General features: G+C 51.9%; 1 protein-coding gene across 1 annotated transcript in view; it reads right to left on the bottom strand.

The window, feature by feature from the left end:
- Positions 1–18,745, bottom strand: part of LOC131675361 (uncharacterized) — a 116,735-nt gene extending 97,990 nt beyond the window's left edge. The window contains exon 1 of the mRNA XM_058954319.1: positions 18,520–18,745. Coding sequence (XP_058810302.1) covers positions 18,520–18,586 — 67 coding nt within the window. The 5' untranslated portion in view covers positions 18,587–18,745. The remainder of the gene's footprint in view (positions 1–18,519) is intronic.
- Between the last annotated feature and the right edge of the window lie 1,197 nt (positions 18,746–19,942).

Below are 19,942 nucleotides of genomic sequence, written 5' to 3'. Positions count from 1 at the left end.
CGGAAGGCGTGCTGCTTCTCGGAGCTAAGGGGAACTGGCGAAGCGACGCTTGCACGGTGCGAGAGTCGGCGCTGCGCCGAGGCGAGACGCAAACAAGAATATATTGAAGTGTTGTTCAGGGGCTAGCTAGATGACGTTGGCTGCCCGGGACGCACTCAACGCGCTCGACCTTTTAGCGATTACGAGGCCGCACCGCTGCTGCGGAGCCTTTCTTTTCACGCACCAGCCTCGCTTCTTTTCAGCTCCGCCGCCTGGCCGCTTCTCTTTCCATTTTCCGCGCCGCCTCCTCCTGCCCGACCCTGCTCGTGCTTTTTTCCTACTGCCGAGCTTTTTGCGTGGACTTGCTCACCTTTTACCGGCGATTCAAACTCCATATTTATGCAGATTCAATGTAGACTTCCGTTTAGTAACACTACGCAAATATTTCACTCGCTTAATTACATACCACATCTCTTTTTGCGACTCGGCGAACGCAGTAGTCTATTATGCCGCCAGATGATTCCGTTGCAAATGTACCTTCTCGTGCGCGCAAAACGTCAAATGCTCAGTAAACATTGAATTCTGTTGAACTTTATTTTTCTCGTATCCTGAATTTATTTTAATTGTTTCGGATAGCATCGACTGGCAAAGAGCCGAGGTATCGCTCAATAGTAAAGTTTCCAGTTGGAAAGTAGAGCTTTACATCGGTGCTATTCGAAGCTATAGGCTGTAAACGTTCTTCAAGTACGACGTGTTAGCAGAGCCTACATAGAATTTTATCTTCTTCTCAACCGGCGACCCAGCTTGTATTTTGGCTGTCTAGTGGGTGGAACGACGCTGGAGGCTGAAGGGGGCACGGCAAGAACAAAAACAGCAGATGGAAAAGGTGGTAGTAGAGTGCAGCGACCGACGGAATAAGTAGAAAAGTGCTCAACTTCCCTCCAAACAGTCTCAAGCGCATCTGTGTCAATTTTATGTTTTGCGAAATCGCCGATAAAATGAAACGTTCTGCCGGCGTGGCACCTCCAAACGACCAGCCCCCGAGCGGAAAAGCTTCCAGTCGCGTACGGCAAGTCCCAGTCGATCGCTGAGTACTCGCGCGTATTAGATCACGTTCTGCTCTCGTGCGCCGTCGCGCCGCTCGTGTTTGCCTAAGCGACTGCCTATGCGGAGCAAAATTGACAGCCAGAGCAGAGCAGGCGTTAGCGAAGCTACAAAAAACGTGGAAAAAAAGGAAAAAATTCAAATCGAACAAGCAAACAGCGCGAGAGCTCGTACAGGCGTTTTATTTGGCTCTTCAATAACTCGATCAACGATATTCCAAAAAAAAGCTTCGCAGCTTTTCCTTTTTTATCGTTTCTTTCTCATCCCTCTTTCTACATTGTGCTTCTTTTTCTTAATTCTTTCAGCTTTTATCAATTTCAATTCATGCAAGTTTTTTGCACATCGCGGTATAGTTTGCCCTATTTTTGTTCCCACTAACTAGCTCGCGTCTATTAGCATTTGTAAAGATTCCTTGTAGAAATAGACCAGTCATCCAGTATACCATCATCTCTTGAACGGACGATCATTTTGAAGTTTCGTCTTTAACGAGAATCGTTCCCGATTAACGGACGTTATTGAACATGTCACATATACATTTAATAAGTATTGAATAGTGCGAAGAGCTGCTAAAGAGGTAAAAGAAAATGAAAATCTTCTGTGTCAGCTTCCAAAGATAATTAGGGTAGCTCTTTCAACGCACGTGGGTCAGTATACTCCACTTTTAAAGCCGTAGTTTGCCAATTTAGACCAGTCAACATTCATAAAAGAAAAAAACACAGAGAGAGTTGATTTGCTGTATAGAAAAGTGGAAAAAGAAATACAAGAAGTTGCGAAAGAAAAATCAGGAGTAAGTGAGGATGATAACTGGAAAAAATTGAGTGCGAAAAAAAGATGACGAGGATGAGCAGGAAAGGAGAGGAGAGGTCGGTAAAAATGCGGGCGCACCGAATAATAAAGTTTTATCAGAGAGAGAGAGAGAGAGGAGAGAGAGAGAGAGAGAGAGAGAGAGAGAGAGAGAGAGAGAGAGAGAGAGAGAGAGAGAGAGAGAGAGAGAGAGAGAGAGAGAGAGAGAGAGAGAGAGAGAGAGAGGAGAAGAGAGGGGGAGCAACAAAATCGCAAGTTTCTTCGCGCTTGCGCTCTTTGGAAAGTTGCATAAATTCTGCTGGGCCGTGGTAAAAAGTGGAAGTAAGTCCGCTCTGCGAGTCGTAGCAGAAAAAAAGAACACTCAAGGCAGCGCGAGTGAGCGACTGAGACACAGCGCGAGATGGCAGCTGCTACAGAGCTGCACAGGCGCTCGGCAGCATGAATTAATGACGAGTTCGAGGCTCGTAAAACACTCGCTGGATTATATACGTGGGCCCGCAGTCCTCGTAGCTGGCGAATGCTAAACAGAAAAAAGTGGCCAGCCAGAAGAAAGCGCGAAACTCGTGCCGAGAACAGACACGGACTTCGTTGCCCAGTTCTACCAGCACTCGACTGACGCCTCTCGGGGCGGATTCGATTATGCATCTTTGAAACCGCGTTCCTTCGGTCGCGCCACTACCAATGAATTTCGAATAAACAATTGATACTACGCATGTTTTCCAATGCAGGACTGTGAAAGCACTGAAAGCACTTCCGGTCGATCGTTCACGAGATGTTGAATGATGAGTGATCGAAATAGCAATGGCGAATTGATAGTCTAAGAGGGGGGAAGCCAAGTCGGATGAGGGAATTTTCCGATGATAATTACGGGACTGCGCCACAGTGTAGTTCGTAGTGTGCAGCTACGCATTGGCGCGGGCATCGGCGTATCGTCGACTGAGAGTACCTCGGCTCACAGCTGGCCTGGATTTTCCAGTGAATAGGATAAGAGAGTGGCAGATCGCATGCTGCACCGATTAGATTGAGATCGTCTCGCAAGCTCCAATTCCGTGGATATTCGAGCGCCAACTTATGACCATCGCCACAGTATATGCGATTCCGTCTAGCTCTCCTTTTCCTCCCTCGTTTGCTTCTCTCTCCATATTCCTCCTTTTTCCTGGGAGGCTCTTTTTTATCTGCCGCCGCGCAAAATGCAATGGAATCGAGGCAGGCTGAGACGGCGCTGCAGAGGCAAGCCAACACTGCCACGGGACATTATCGACGCGACCGCGGCTGCTCCCGCTGCAGACTCGGGCTTTCGCTCTAGATTACGATACGCGCCGTTACCTTAACGCGCTCTATTTGCAGCCGCCCTCGCGTTAAATTTGCGTTTGCTTCAAGGCTAAATGCCGTCGCCCGCGCCACCACCGTCGTCACTGCTAAAGCGTACGCGCGCGCGCGCGCACCTGCCTACCGCGGAAGACAAGCAGCTTTTCACGCCTAAAATGTACCTGCACTGTTCGGTCCAGCGCCCAGGATAAACAAGTGAGAAAGTGCTTGTCAAAATTCCTACTCACGGCCACAAATTTGTCGGCATATTGAGATTTCGACATGGCAATCGTCGCGCGTATGGGCAATCCTTCTCCGCGCGAACGTTATTGTGGATCCGCAGGCTACGCCGAGCGCGCGGCGTTTGATTGTTAGTGTAAATCATGTATCCAGGCCTCGCCAGCCAGCCAGCCAGCCAGCCAGCCAGCCAGCCAGCCAACCAGCCAGCCGCCCGGCCGGTCCCCATTGTCAGTGACGGCCGCGGCGCATCCGCCCTCCCCTCATCTTCTCAACCCCTACCGCCTAATCCTCTGCACTATCTTTTCAGCTGATATTCAGCAGCGTCTGGCTAGGCCATTATGCTCTTCCGCATACGCTGCCGTAACGGTTGCGAGCTTTCACTTTAGCCAGAGCTATCGCTCTTATTTGGCTTCCATCATTTTTTTCTATTTTTATACGTTTGCGCGAACAGCAAGTTCTGTCCTTTATTAAATAATCGAATTTCTAATGGGACTGCTACTCGTAAATCCGACAAAATGTTCACCGAGGATCGAGCATTGCGCGATTTAAAGAAAAAGCTCCTAATTGATAAGTAAGTTTGAAAGGAATGGAATATATTGTGACAATATTTAAGCTGACGCTCAGCAACATAAATTTCAAAGAGCAAAGGGTACAATGTGAAAGAGAAAAAGAAACACGAGGCAGTTGAAAATGAAGGGGAAGGGGCCGAGTTGGCAAAGTAGAAAAAAGGTCAGCGTGCAGGCAGGCAGTCACGGAGGAGCATAGAACATTTGATAAAGTCGCACGCTAAAGCGAAGCGAGGCTGATTTACGTTGCTTGACTGAGCTTTTTAAGTTTGGTCGTTTTGGTAGGAGGCAGGCAGCGGAGGCAGCGGCGGCAGCGGAGGCAGCGGAGGCAGCGAAGGCAGCGGCGGGCCTGCGCATGGGCGATTTTACGGGCGAGGGCGGGCGAGTGGGCTGCGTTGCAATGAAACGGCCGTAAAAGTGCAGAGGAATGCCTCAGATATGGAATATTACTGGCTAGCCTGCCACACAATAACTATAAATCGTGCGCTCCAAATAGCTGCCTTTGCCGGGGCGCGGACGCCCTGGCTCGCCCGCTGCCCTGACTAAACCAGATGCGCGGGATACTACTTATTAGCGCTCGGCTCTGCGCGCCACCGAGCCCTTCAGCCGAAATCTCAGCTAGCTTACGTGTCGCCGTCGCACCTACCTACGCGCCAATGTGCAACAACCTCGCTGAACCCCTGCCGACCAATTCCGCATAATTCGCCCGAACGATTCGCTTGATCATCCCGCTTTGCGCGCTTTTCCTCTCGTCCACCGATATCCCGCGGCTGCGAGCTTCAAACCCCAGCCAAATATCCATGCAAATAAGTCAGCCAACTGCCGTTTTCCAGCTTCCTACACGCGTACCGCGAGCTACTCTCTGCCTCGACGCCGGGGAGCAAGCTGTTGTGTAAATAGTAAAAACTTGCTGATTTATGCGTCTTCGCGAACGGTTGACTTGGCACTCGGCGAACTTCGAACGCGATCAACGTTTGCCTGCGATGCTGTCTTCATTAGCTATTTTCAATCTGCAATGCAGGCCCCAGCCAATTCGCACATTTTCCACACAGTGGCATTTTCAAAAGAAAATTTTACAACTACTAACCGCAGAAGCGCACTCGGTCGCTACGACGATTTCATCAACTTGGTCGCGACCTCGGCCTCAGAAACTTGTACGACGAGCAGCAGATAGCACGGCGAGCCGCGGCTGCGCGCGCAAATAAATGCAGCAGTGAGCAACGGCGAACAAAAGGAGGCCGCGGACAAAAGCTGATCATGATAAAAGCAGCGCTAAAAATACAGCGATTTTATTGTTGTTTTCAAGGCAGTCATCTCCCCGTGAACTAGATTCACGCCATCAAGAGCCATCCTCGACAATGCGCCCCGACAAAAAATCTGAGCATCGCGTGCCACCAGCAAACAGAGCAGCTAAAACAACTTGAAATAAATCATTAAGAAAATAGAGCGGCTTGCTATTGTAGCCCCACCCCCCCTCCCTCCTCTCTACCAATCTGACTCGACTACTCTATTCCCCACCAGAGTTTTATAGGCAGCCCGACTGATACAATGAAGAACAAAACTGTCACACTGCTGGATTTCGATATGGCTGACCACAGCAGTGGCTATACCACTGCTCAGCGGAGCAGTGCTATTCATCCACTTTGATGAGGTCGATTTTTAGCGCAATAGCCCACTCAGCCGCTCTCCCTACTCTCTCTCACCCGTCCAGTGCAACTAGTACGTAGATTCCGGTCTTTCACCCCCTGTTACAATCGCGCTCTTACGCGCATTGTCCGACTGCATCACATTGCTCTATTGACCGCTCGAAAGGAATGCCAAACCGACTACTGAATTGAGTGCGATCGCGCGTTTTCTCCCGTGACTCAACGCCTACGACAGCTTTCATTTTCATTCGCGTTCCACCATAACTACATCCAATAGTATTTCTCGCTCTATTTTCAGGCTTTTGAATTTCGCTAATAAACACCACATTCATACTTTTTTTACTCTGGCGTCTACTAAAATGTAGAAGCGAGCACTTTTTGAAAAATAAAAAAAGCAATGGAAGCCTTTTGAAGAAAATACGTAATGAGGCGGAGCAAATGAAAGAAGGCAACGAAAGCGGGAGCTTGGTACGAGGATTAGTTCGCTCAGATTATTATTATTATTCGCCTATTGACCTAGTATAAATTTAACAGCAAAATTATGCGAAATGAGGTCTCTGTTGGACTCGTTATTCATTAATTGCTCCTTAAAAATCATTGCCTGCAGACAACTGCGCGCGGCCACTTTTGGACGCAGTCGCGAAGGAGCCGACGGACAAATAAAATCCATCGCCGTAATAATATCAATCTTTTCACGTTTTATTTATTCTATCATTATTGTCAAGACATCGGAGCATATTGAAATGTGGTCTCCTTTATTGGAAAACTCAACGACTCGAATGGTACAGTCTGTGAGTAACAATTATTTGAAAACTATTCGATGAAAGACAGATAAAAGTCGGTCATCAGAGCCATTGTTATGGATGAGTTAATGAAAATAGGCAAGCAAGGCTCAAGAAAGCATGCGAGAATTAGCGGTGGGAGAGCAGGACAGCTGTAACTTTCGACGTAAATGAGTTTGCCGAGAGTTGTTGAAGTAGCTCTTGATGTGAACATAGGCGGCTGAGGTAAAACGAAGAAGAGTCAATTCTTTCGGATCATGCAAGTTTGCAAACAATTAGAGGGCGGACGAGGCAGTAGGAAAAAAGTGGGAAAAAACTAGCCGAGAGGCAGAGTTTGGGTAAGGCAATTAAAGCGCCGCGTGAAACGGTAAAACAGGAGACGAGAGCCAGGCGGCAATACAAGGCGGGCGGAGGGCATCGCATTGCTGGCTGGCATTATGCATGACTTTAGCGACAAGCGAGCCAAGCGAACGAAAACAGGACGGGGAGCAGGCGCGGCGCGGGCGTCACTCGGCGAGCGAGCAGCCGCGCTGCGTAAATTAGTGGCGGTAGTTTGTTTCTGGCCGTTTGTCAACTGAGAGCCAAAAATATCGGCGCTACAATGGAAAAAGATCGAGGCTATTCCGCACTTGGACTCTACAGCCTCGTCGACATTTCTGCTGGGCGGTTGGCTCGCCTCCGCGAGACTGCCATCCTTCGGATGAGCACATCGCATTGCACACTGACCGACTCGGGTAACTCGCCGCCTTTTAATTAATTGCAAACAGCCATCCAGACTTATGGACCGCGCTGCGTCGGCCTACTTCCTTGCGTCCTTTCGTCACGTCTGGGCCCGCTAAACTGCACTGATGAGCGCAGAGATCTGCTCTTTGTCATTCGCATTAGCCCATACTGGGCTTGCAACTGTTTCGCGTGCCCTCGGCCCGCCTACTTTGACTACTTGACAGGTAGTAAATGCACACTTGGACTAATCGACGCCCGTTTGGGATTCAAGTGAATTAATGCGCGGATAGCGGCCGCTGTGCTGAGACATGGACAAAGCTCGGCCCGCTCGCCCTCGTAATACCTCGAAAATATCGATATATTCCATAGCACTTGCCACGTAAATGCACTTGGCAAACGGACATTCATTCAAATAAATGCCAACCCATATGGACTCGCTATGCAAAGTACAGACTCTGCATAAAGCTTTACAAACAAAGCGTCAACAATCTTGACATATTATTTATTCAATTATGCAAAAGCCATGTGACGAAAAACTGGAGCGCGTGATTCCATTATCCGTATTATATAAAAGTAATGGAAACTGCAGCGCAGTTTGTCTCACGTGCCATTGAACGGACTCGTTGAGAACAATGATCGACTCCAAGATATTGAATATTTTTTATAAATGATCTACGTGTCAGCTACGAAATTTTGAGTGACGCCTGGGCGATTAAAGCGAGGCGATTTTCACGTATGACCTGATCCGCTCGGCTCGACCTATTTTCTGCCGATATTCGATATTTTACTTTCTCCGGCAGAAGATGCCCTGACTTCCTTCGCTGAGCCACTTGTCTTGACGAAATGTCAAAGTTGAAGGCAAAAAACTGTCGTAGTGTTTGTTTTGCGACTGCGTTAACAATCAAATGAAAATTAAATTTTGCTTCCGTGCGCGTCTTTAGATTCGACCTAATAATAAGAATGATAACGATAACAAGGATTGAGCAAAATATGATTGATGGAGCGAGGAGGTCGATAAATATAATGACGGGTCGGAGTAAGGATTAGCAGTTTGATTTGATGGACACGTAACGAGTTGACAGCCTACTCTGGATGCAGAGAGTAGAGCGATCCGAGGAATACGTGATCTGTGTGCGCTCCGGTTGTCGAATGGTGAAAGGCTTCGCGTTGCGCTCTGAGTGCATAAACATAACGGCGAGTGTACAGAGCTCATCGTGGCCGAGGACTGAAAATTGCGATGAAGGCCGTTGGTGCTGCGATTGCGACGAGTGCGGAACTAACGAGCTGGCTGCAGAAACCGCGTGCACCAGGATAAATAATCAAAGCGGACGAGAACTGGACGAACATTGGAAATTAGTCGAAAGTGGATGGGAAAACAAACGTTGGTTCATTTGAGTAAGGGCCGGTGGACGCAAGGTCGTTATGGAGTCGGCTGTGACAATGGTTTGAAAGGCAAGCACGCCAACGGGCGTCGAAAGGGGATTTGGTTGTGGGCCGGCAGAAAAGGCAGGCAGGTCGTGGAGGCGAGCCGAGCGAGGAAACCGCGCTCGTAAAGAACCGGACGCGATGTAAACTCGCGGCGAAATTCGCGCGAGCGAAAGAGGCAGAGAGCAAGGAGAGAGAGAGAGAGAGAGAGAACGAGCCGAACGTATGAACGCATAAGCCTTGCGCGGCGCCCTGCCTGGCTTTCTACCGCGAGCACGGCAAACGGCCAAAGAGCGAGATCGCGCAAAAGCTCACCACCGGAAGTTAATTAGTCCGGATTCACGCGGAAGCCCTCCCTCTTGCCAACAACTTCGGCTGGACGGCCCAGCCTGGATTATACCTGCGCATCCATATAATTGAGGCGATGCCACACAGAGAAATAATTATCACGGGCCGCCTGCCGCTGCCAACTTTACCTTTCGAGCGCTAAAAAGCCCAGCCGGCATAACGTTATTTCGCGCGCCTGCTGCTTTTTCACCCTTATCAGCAGTCCATTCTGCGCGCCTGTCGCCTCCTCGTTAATTAGAGCCGCTCGCATTCGCTTCGTCTCTCAATAACTCGCAGCCGATTGCAACTGCACTCTCGCACAAATCTATGTATTTATCAAAAACAAACGGCGATCCACGTCGCCGCGTGTCGTACGCGCGACAGCCAATTATTTGCGCAGAGCGTGCTCTGGCGCAACGACAACGACGCGACTGCATCGGTGTAATGCCTGGTACTCCTTCACCGCTGGAACTTCATTAAAACTTTGCTACTTTGTTCATCTGGAGTCGCCGGGGATGTTAAATATTTAGCGCATAAACTAGGCAGCCAAGCTCAAATTATTTGTCCGCCGCTCTCGATCGACCTGATTGCACAGCATGCTGCAGCATCGAGCTAAGTTGAGCTGTGCTCACGAACAGTTTAACAAGCTACACGAGACAAGGCGCTAAATCGTCATAACGTCTAGTCGGCAAATCAATGAGATGTGGCTGTCGAGCCCGTTGTCGAGCAGGCAGCCTCGCTACTCGCCAGTTCCTCGGTATCAGCACTGACGTGCGCCGAACGGAGGAATGCGGCCGCAGGGCCACTTTTGCAGGCACGAGAAGCTCGATCAATTTTCATAAGGAACACTCGCCAAAGAAGAGGCGGCTACTGCTCGCTCTCAAATCTGTATATAAAACGAGCTACGACTAGCGGCAGCTTGGATCACTTGCAGCTCTTTGCGTCTCTGTTGCCGACTCATCCTCTGGCCCCGCCGAAAGCGCCTCGAGATTCCCGTTGCCTCGACTCCTTCTAATAAATTAATTTCTTCGAGTTACGCGAGCTCAACTGCCCTCGCCACCCTGCTGATCGGGCGGTAACCCCTCGTGCTGTTTGCAGCCAAGATCCCTTCCCCAGTCGAACGACAGAACGAGAGAGAGAGAGAGAGAGAGAGAGAGAGAGCAAAGCCAGGCTTTTCCTTCGCATGCAGTATACGGCGACCTGTCGTGCGAATCACAGCTCGTTGGCGAAGCTTCGCTCAACGACGACTAGTAATTAGCCCAGGAGAAAGCAGATTCTCCTGTTCAGCCTGGTTCAGCCTGGTTCAGCCTGGAAGATGGGCAGCGAGAGTCGGGAAGAGACGCATATTGAAATATCGACGCGCCAGATACCCTGCAAAATGAGAGCTACGGCTCCTCGCGGAAGAGAAACCAATGCAAATGAGAAAGTAGACGGGCTGAACAAATTGGCGCGAACTGCGGAGCGGAGGGAGCAAAGCCTCGAGAAGGTAGGTGAGCGAGTTAGCGAGGCAAAGTTGGGGGCGCGCGCGCGCACACGTAGCTCGGTGACGAGCATTCGATGGCAGCTCGGCAGCGTAAGTGGCGTGACAAGGAGCGCAACGCCGGTGCCGAAGCCAAGCTAAGAATAACGAGCGCGTTTTTACGTCCGTCTTTCATTTCGCAAGCCTGCCCGTCGCCTCGCCTCTACTCGCTTCGATTCGCTCTCGTCCAAGGCTTTCTCGTGCCCGATTATCGGCTTTCTTTTCGCCTCTCAATGCCGCAGCCAAACTACTTTTCAGATAGCCTCGCTGACGCGTCGCCTCGTTTCAGGCGGTGCGGCGGCTCAGTGCTCGCGCATCTGCCGATGGACGAGGAAAGTAGCGGTGCCGCCCTCTGTTAATTTCCAAGCTCACGGAAGGCGGCCGGCTCTTAGCCACAAGCAGATACTCTCTATTAAAAGTGTATTATGCCCGAGCGTGCAAACAGTAATTACGCGCAAAACTTAGCACCGCCGCGCCACGCCACGGGGCCGCAAGGAAGCGAGCCAAGCTACTCGTGGCTACATGTGCCGGCCCATGTACGCGCATAAGTGTTCGAGTTGCTTGCAGGATAAACGTTTAAAAATTACAATTTCAAATTTCGACGTGCGCGCCTGCCGCTCGTTACTGAATATAGCGTGCCTACGCGCGCCCCCTTGCTCGCTCCTTGCCATTTTAATTCAGTATGTATGAAAGGACACGTGCACGGTTTATGTCTCATACAGCTCTTCCTCCTCTCGTAGTCCCTTCTTTTAGATTTCTCCAGCGAAGATCCCTGTCATAAGTAATTTTTCAAAGCTTTCCCATGAATTTTCAATTTTTCCCCAAATAATGAACGTCTACCACAAGTTCTACCTTCCTTCCTTCCTTCCTTCCTTCCTTCCTTCCTTCCTTCCTTCCTTCCTTCCTTCCTTCCTTCCTTTCTTACCTCATCTTTTACTGTGCGCCAATGTTTCTCTTCTCCAATGTTAGTATGAATAACAGCGTTTGTATCTGTATACACATTTTCTAATCGTAAATGGAACCAAAAACAGAGAACTCTGTTTTTGGTTGATCGCTTAATCGCAGTTATCTACGGGACAGAGCCAGACATTGCACTATAGCTGCAGCGACTTCGCCCAAAACTTTCGACCATCCTGAACAAAATAGTATAACGACTGCTTTACCGTTGTACCTTTGTCACTGTCAAAGCGCAATCGTTTTAAGAGCCCTTAGTTATCTTGCGTATCGTGGCTAACGCCTTGCTGTGCCAAATTTGTCCCTGTCTATCCAAAATAAAGCAAACAATATCATATGCTCCAACTATCTCATTATACTAAGATCCTACTTACAAAATGAACTGTAGCAGCAATTTCAGTTTACCATAAACTAACAAACATGTTAATCTTACGTCTTACGTATGAGAAGAATAAACAATGAGTAATCGTGAAGTGAATTCTGTAGGATTCTCGAGTCGCATTTAGATTAACAATATCTCTATATGTAAGACAATCGTTTGGCCTTGAAATTGTGGCTTATTTGAAACTCGTGTTCTCATAGAAGATATTATTAAATATTTCGACTTATCAAAGTGAAAAAAACGTATAATACAACTTATAATTAATGGAAATCTATAAATCAAATATTTTTTAATAACGACAATTCAGCTGAGCTATTAACAAAGTAATACGAAGATGATATCTTTAAAATTAATTTCTCGTCGAAGATGCTTATTGAATTTGTCGAGCTAAAGAATAAAATTAAAGGCGAGACATTGTGATTAAGGCTTCAACTCTGTGTAATTATCGGTAAAATTGGTAAATTCGGATAAAATCGGTAAGCACTACGCGGTAGACGGCGAGCAATAGGAGGCGTGGGGCAGCGCAGGATGGAATGGGAAAATTGGCTTTTTCCAAAAATCAATAGTTCTTTATCGACTCATCGAACGAAGGCACGTTTGGGTGGGGTGCAGGAGAGCAGACAGAGAGACGATAAAATTAGAAAAGCTCATCTTGAAACGCAGTTTTCTATCCGAAGTTGGTAAAATTGGTTCTCGATGAAATTATTGCAAGATCCGCAAAAGAGAAGAGAAGAGAGCGCAGGACAGGCCACGGTGGTCAATGGTACCATCGAGAGGACATGAGATTAATATATAGAGAATAAGAGTGGAGAAGTAGAAGGTGAGGGAGGGGAGGCACGTTGGAAATAGCGAGGAGGTCGGTTGAGGAAAAGTAAGTGAAATAGAAGAAAGAGAGTCGTTGGAGCATCGTCCATTTTCCGGCTCTGTGAGCTGCAAGAGGCGCATCTCGGCCGGCGGTCAGGCCACGAGGTAGCAGGCTACAGGCTACTAGCTACACGCTACAGGCTGCAGGTTGTAGGCCAGGATGCGCCGCGAGCCCGCCGTTATCCCGTAGCGGCGTCACTTGTACCTAAGCGAAACGTATTCAAGTAATTACATCCGGTACGGCTTGCCTCTTGGCCCGCTTTTCAGCGAGTTTCTCCAGCCAGGTCCACCCCTCTTACTCCGCCGCGCGCTTACTCGAGCGATTCTTCAACGGCAAACTTTCAGCCTTCTGCTCCGCTCACTCATCGATAACTTCGCGATCATTCAGCTGACTGCCCAGCGAAACAGCTTAACTAATTGTTTCTTTAGCCGCCTTCCACCTTTTTCTTGCCTTCGTCTCCTTCTGCGCTACAACCTTCTAGTCGACCGGCTACCGGGCCTATGGAACATTTGCTCCTCGCTCTCTCTTGCCATTAACGCATTCACATACATCCTTGTGTAACGTCATTTGCTTACTTTTTACTTTTTTTTTAATTAAAATTTTTATGCAAGTATGACCCCCTCTGCCGCTCTTCCGAACTCCACATCGTCCTGCTAGCGTTTTAATTTTTTTGTGATTCCTTCGTCGCTAAACATTGCAGCATTATTCGTTCGTTTTTTTTATTATTGTTTCTTTTTAGTGTTTAAGCGTGGAAACGGCGCCGTGCAAAAGAGCAGGAAGCGCAATAAAACCTTTTTGGAAGAACTCCACCGGGCCGCGTGGCATACGCCGAATAACGTCATGCTGAAAATTGGATTGCAGATTGGGCTTGTCGAACAGCACGGCCCATTCGAAGGGGAGAGAGCAGCATAACGATGCGAGCGAGCGCGCGCGATGGTTACAATTTGGTGTTACACAGAATTAGCGGAAGCCCATTAAATTCAAAAGCATCGGACGAAAAGGTTGCCCGCGACATTTTGCAGAGCCGCCGAGAGGCAGTTTCGACTGATGGAGCTTACTCAAACAGCAGCAGCGGCAGTGTCGCACTGAAGCTTTCAAAAAGTACTCGGAACCGAGCTTTTTCAATGGGCCGCGCTTTTGCCTGCTGCTGCTGCTCTACTGTCCGCGACAATCTGTGCAGCAATGGCGGTCGGCAACTTGGGCCGGCAACGGCTATTTGTCAAATTAGCGATTGATGCCGTGAAAGGGGATGCGTGCGAAAGCTCGCACTTTGAGCTTCCGACCAACGACCGGTCGACACCGAAACCAGTGCGAGTTCGCGGGACTGGCTGCGCTTGGAATAAATGAAGTCTGTTCGCGAGTAAGACGAAGTGGGAAGGAAGGCTCATCAACAGTAGCCCGAGGGGCCATCGAGCCGGCGCTGCGCGCCGCGGATCCGAATCGCGGATTATTCGCGGAAAGAATGTAGCTAATCAGTGCGAAAGCTGACGCTCATTCCTTTGTCTCTTTGTCTGATTGCCTCTGCCTCTGCGCTGTGCTCCTGCGTCGGCCGGCCCTCGACGTAACTCCTTCCCTCGCGCGGAACGAGACTATCTCTGCCCCTGCTCTTCCTACTCGTTGGCCGCATTCATAAAAGAGGGATTTCGCAGTCTCTCCGAAAACGGTTTCGCAGTCGCGCGCCCACGAGGATTTCACTCTGGCCGATAACCGCGATAATTTAGCCCGCAGCCCGCCGCCTCCAGCGCTGCGCCCGTAACTCCGTCCTCGTCGCGGTTCCCGCACCGCTTTCCCCGTTTTGTAAAGCAGCCCGCCCTCGTTCAAATATCCTTGCCCTCAGCACTCATTGCCATTCCTAGTCTCTCGGCCTCTCTTCATCGCCGCACCGCTCTGCGGCTTTTATCAAGTTTCATTATTCACGCGCGCTGCCAAAGCTCCGACTGCGACCTCTCCAGCATTCTTGTTAGTTATTCGAGGCACCGCTGATTGCAACGAGGCGATTCCAGTCGAGCGCCGGCTCGCAGCCGTTTCTCAGACCGAGTCGGTCGGGCCGAATCGAAGGTGGCTTGGCTCGGGCGCGTGCCTCTGCCCGAAAAATCAATGGCGATCTTGACTGCTGGCGATGGCGACTCGCGAGCGGAGGGAGCTTCTCCGCAGGCGCGCTAATGAGCAGCGCGCGGCAAGACAGACCTGCCGTCGAGGCAGTAGCGCCGGCCCCTCGGGACGGACAATTTGCGAGAGCGATGAATAAAGAAATCCCCGGGAAACGCGAATTCGTTTCCCATTACCACGCGCCGACCTTTTCTTCCGGCTTTCGGGTCGCTTCTGCCTGCTGCTTCATCGGCCCGAAAGCGCCCCCTCGTCTCGCCGCTGCTCGCTGTTCGGCGGCTCGCTCGTCTCTAAATGTTCGGCAGCGCTGGCGAGCTGACTGGAATTTGAGCACGCTCGCGCATCCAAGCCACGAACTATAAGTCAACTTAGTGCAGCTCACCAGGTTAGCGCTGCCTCTTTCTCCGCGAGAGTTCCGACTGGGCTGTGCTGCCCGCCGCGCTTCCATGGCTCAAAGCAAACCAACGAAGGGCAACTTGGACTTTCGATAACACGAGCATTTAGCACGGTTGCGAACGAATCGCGCGAATCAGGCAGATTGCGTTGGCACTGGCCTCACTCGATGGAGCTTTCTTGGCCCGCCGCCGCCGCCGCCGCCGCCGCCGCCTCGTGGGATTGCCGTGGATCGTACAAATATAATTCCGCTAGCATGGCGATTTACGCACAGCGCGCGGCGATCTACACGCGCACGCACATGCGGCTGATGTACGCGTCGATTCACGGGAATCCAGCGCTGGCCACGCTTCGGTCTAGCGCTCTAGATGAGCCGCCGGTCGATCGCTGTATTTGCACGGCCATCGTTGTGTGTGCGCCTTCTGCAGCTGCTGTCTGCTACTATTCAACTGCGCGGATAATCGTTTAATTTCATCGATTAAACGGCGTCGCGCGTCTAGTGCGAGTCGGCTGCGGACTTGGCGTATGAATAATTGCATTTATTCGACATTGAAAATTCATGCGCTACGTCTAGCGTTCGTCCGCGAAGAGGGACGGAAATGCACGCGCCGATATCAATTGCAGGCCCTTCGCGCAAAGGTCTTCTGTCGCAAATCCAGTCGCTGCGATCTAAATGATCGGTCGCTTGAATGGCAGGCCTGCAGCCACTCTACCCATTCCTTCAGCTCGCCACTCACAAATAATTCGACAACTTTTCCAGCCATTTGCTGACCTGGCAAAACGTCGACGACGCGATGCTCAAAGCCGTGTGAAAAAGCCGCTAGAAATTTTTGTAATTATGTGTATATATATATATATATATATATATATAGTAGATTCTTTCGCTCTTTGGACACATAGCCGAGCATAGTTTCATTGTTCCAGTTGTTCCGCTGCGCGCACGAGCGCGCCCACGCAGCTTTGGCATCTGTGTATGCAGCACGCAAGCGCATACGCACGGCAGACGTGCCAAATCCGAACTTTTGTTGCGCAACTTGCAAATCCACTCACGAAGACACGCGTCGGATGCCTGCAGAGCCGAAAGCAAGCTGAAGAGCGAGAGGAAGAGAGAGAGAGAGAGAGAGAGAGAGAGAGAGTGGCGGGCAAACTCTCGACTCGTTTCGCCCGCTGCCGCGCGTCCGCCTGTCCGCGCGGCCGTCGTTTACGTGGCGCTTCTCGCGCTTGGCTGCCCTGCTTGCTCTTACAATTCGCTGACGAGCCGCGCGCTATTACTTTTCATTATTAATTCTTGTCGCTTGAGCTCGTGCGCCCGCGCCCGCGCACACGAGACGCGCCCTGAAAAATCCATCTTCGGCGCACCGGCCACGACAACCACCCGTCGGAAAGCCAAATAAAGCACATAGCGCTCCGAGCGGGCTGACAACTTCAGGAGAAAGGCCGCTTCCCACCCGGCCTTCTTTTCTCTCTTGTTAACCTCTGTGCTAATTTTGCCAATCTCTCTCCCGACGTGACGCAGGACCGCTCGACCAAGTCATCGACCATTACCTGCACCATTACTCTCCAACCGCCGGCTGCAGTACTCTGCAAGCTTTTCGCGCATCTCCTTCAACGCTGGCCACCGACGCAGGTGACGTTCGTCACCTTCGATTCTCACTCGTGCGAATGAGTCCGACGACAGTAAATATTGTCTCAAATCCAAGCCAATCAAAGCTCGTCCTCGCCGGAAGCTTATTCACTCGATTCACGTCGTTAGTGGCTAGGTGAAATCAGCGCGCTCATTGATTGAGTATTTGCGCCACGCGGCCCTCTCGGAGTCCGAGGGAGATCCAGAGCCGGGTCCGCTTGCCGCGTGAAAATATGATCAGGCCTGTTTCCGGCCATCACGTCGGATGAAACAACTTGGAGAACAACTCTGCGCCACAAGTTTGTACAATGCTGCGTGGCAGCAATGTTGCCATTGTGCTTTTTCGAAAGCCAGATGTACGTCAGCCGAGGAATACAGCAATTGCGAATTGTTCGCGCGAAAGCATGCTCGGGATCGCAAGCTCGCAGTTCTTTGCGACGTCGAAGCGGAGCCCCGATTTCGCGGAAGCGAACGAGGCGACAACAATTGCAACGAAATGGGATTAGTTTGGCAGTGGTCAAGCGAGACGTCAAAGGCAGGCGAGCAAATGACGCGGCACACGGGCGAGTCGTTCCACCACCAGCGCTCGAGCTTCTTCCGGCGCGGCATGCACGCACGAATCACCAACTGCCGCGGGCCTAACTCGTAGACGGGCGGTCGTAAAGCCGTCTTCGAGCGGAGAGCGAAGAGCTAACGCGACGAAATCCGGCCGGGAATGTTGGGCAGCGATAAGAGGACACGCGGGACAAGCCGCGAGCCGCGAGTCTCGGTGGACCGTGGAGACCACGTGTGCAAGCGCGAGCTGGCCGCGAAGAGCGCCGCACGAGACACGGACGAGCCATGCACGCTCTGCGATCGGTCTCGCTGCGACCCAGTCGCGGACACCGAGAGCGACGGCAGAGGCTGCTGCTCCAGCTGTTTGCCCGGCCGACCCAGTGATCGTTCGCCTCGCTGTCAGCCGAGAATCTCCAACTGGAGTAGCCCCTTTGGAAAACGACGAGAAGAAGCAGCCTCCATTTGGGGATCCCCGCGGACGCGGGCACGTATATAGCCGTAAAGCTCTCGCTCCCGGTATCCCGATAAATTCTGACAAAGTACCGTTGGTCTTTTCATTTCCTTTTGCGAGCGTGCTGCCCTGCCGCTGCCGCCGAGCTCTCACCTGCAACTTAATCCAACTCGAGTCGGATCCTTTCATCCGCACAAATGTGATTTACTTCATCTAGATTTCCGCCGAATTTGTGCCGGCCGCGCCTCTGCTCGCCCCGCCCTGCTCATCCCCCAATTAATCCGCTGCGCGGCACAATCTCCGCATCGCAAACAGTGCTCAAGAAGTGGCGAGAGAGCTGCGCCTGCTGACGGGATCTAGCGGGGCGACAGCGAACGGCAGCGGAGAGCCGCAAGGAGAGGAAGCGTGGCGCGACGGCGTGGCCGGCTGGAGCGCGCCCGCCAGATAATTCGAGGCTGATGCAGTGATTAACGATGCGCGGGTAATTGGCTGCGACGGAAATACGAGAAGCTGATCGAAGAAAGGAGGGACGGACTCGAGAAAGCTGGCCAGTCAGCCTCGCGGCACGAGCTGGGAAGGGGACGTTTCGCCGAGCGGCAACACTGGACAGCTGGACAAGGCTCGACGAGGGCCTCGGGAGTCGGCCAACGGCGCGGGAAAAATGGCCGCGAGGAACGAGACGAGGTGAGCGCTCGGCAAAGCACAGCCGCGACGGGGCGGATCGGTAAGGCTGCGAGCGAGCCGGTAGCGCGCGCTTTCGACTTACCGCCGACGAGCAGCAGCAGCAGCGCTGGCAGCAGCAGCAGCAGCGGGCCGGCCGGGCCGAGGTCCATGTCGCCGCTGCGTCCCCCGCTCGGCGCTCCGTCGACTGGTCGCAGTGCACACACTGGTTAACCGGGCGCGCGCTCGCGGCCGCTCGACATCGCACCCCGCGACTCTGTCCGCGCGCGACCACTTCCAGCTCGCGACTGCTCGCGAGCGACGCCGGCTGATCGGCCGACGAGCAGAGCGAGGGATGCTGCAGGCCGCGAGCGCAGAATCCTTATTTCGGCGGAGGCGCGCGGCACCCCCACCCCGACGCCCGCGCGCGCGCTCGCTCTCCGCCCCCTCGCTTTATCCGTCGCCCCTCGCCCCCGCCGACTCGCCCACTCGGCCGGCGGCGCCCGCTCCGGCCGCCTCGGAGCTCCGCTCTCGTCGCGACCCGCCGCGAGCTCCTCGGCGCCCGCCGCGGCTCGTTAGCGCGCCAATTTGTACGGCGACAGGCCCAATGCAGCCCGCGGCCGCGCGACCGCCCGACGATCCTAACCAGCCCAGCGCCCTGCGTGCCTGCCGGGAGCCCTGCCAGCTACATTCGCAATGATAATCGGTTTGCATCCATTCCCTCTCTCTCTCTCTCTCTCTCTCTCTCTCTCTCTCCCTCTGCCGCTGCGCATTGACAGCAACATCCGAAAGTTGCCCAATTAAAAGTTGCCTGCATTTAAATAAAAAGCCCATCGGTGAAGTTTGCCTTTGAAAGTGCATTTCGAAAGTGCCAAATGAATTGCCCAGTACGAGTGGCGTGGTGCGCACGAAAAAAGTGAAAACAGCCGTGAATTTGCGGCTCCAAGTTTGCCGGGATTTTTGCTAATCCGGACGCCATCGTTGGCATCTCGGCACGTATGAGGAATGTTGGCAAACTAACGCGATAAAGCGGAGTCGATGTAGAGAAAGGTGGCGGCGTTAAAGAGCTGCGAGCGCGCTTGCAGGTGCGGAACGAAGGATGTAACGTTCGGGGACTCGGGGACAAAGACACGCTGTCGAGGCAGCTGAGATTGAGAGCGCGCCTTGGGGCGGATAAGGAGCAGGACAAGAAGCCATCTGCTTAATCTGCCGAAGGAAAGCGGCCTGCATTAGCACCTCTAAATGGTCTACGCAGCGCGCTCCGCTCTCGGCGTTTGCAGTTTTGGCACTCCGTCTGACTCTGTCCGAGCGAGAACAGCGATGCTGATCGATCGCCGTGCGAGCGAGCGAGAGAGAAAGTGCCGAGTTGAGAAAGTATAATTAAATGGCAGGGCTCGTTAGAGCGCGCCAGATATGCAAGCCTGCGTAGCAGTCAGCCGGCAGCTCGGCTTAGCTGTTCGACCGGCGGATTATTTGTTTTCCCTTGGCCACTGCACTTGCTGCTCTCGGTTATTAGATTACTCTGGCGA

This window comes from Phymastichus coffea, unplaced genomic scaffold, assembly GCF_024137745.1.
Source record: "Phymastichus coffea isolate CEN01 unplaced genomic scaffold, Cenicafe_Pcof_1.1 PCOF00020, whole genome shotgun sequence".
NCBI lineage: Eukaryota > Metazoa > Arthropoda > Insecta > Hymenoptera > Eulophidae > Phymastichus > Phymastichus coffea.
This window is presented reverse-complemented; position numbering and strand designations above follow the sequence as displayed.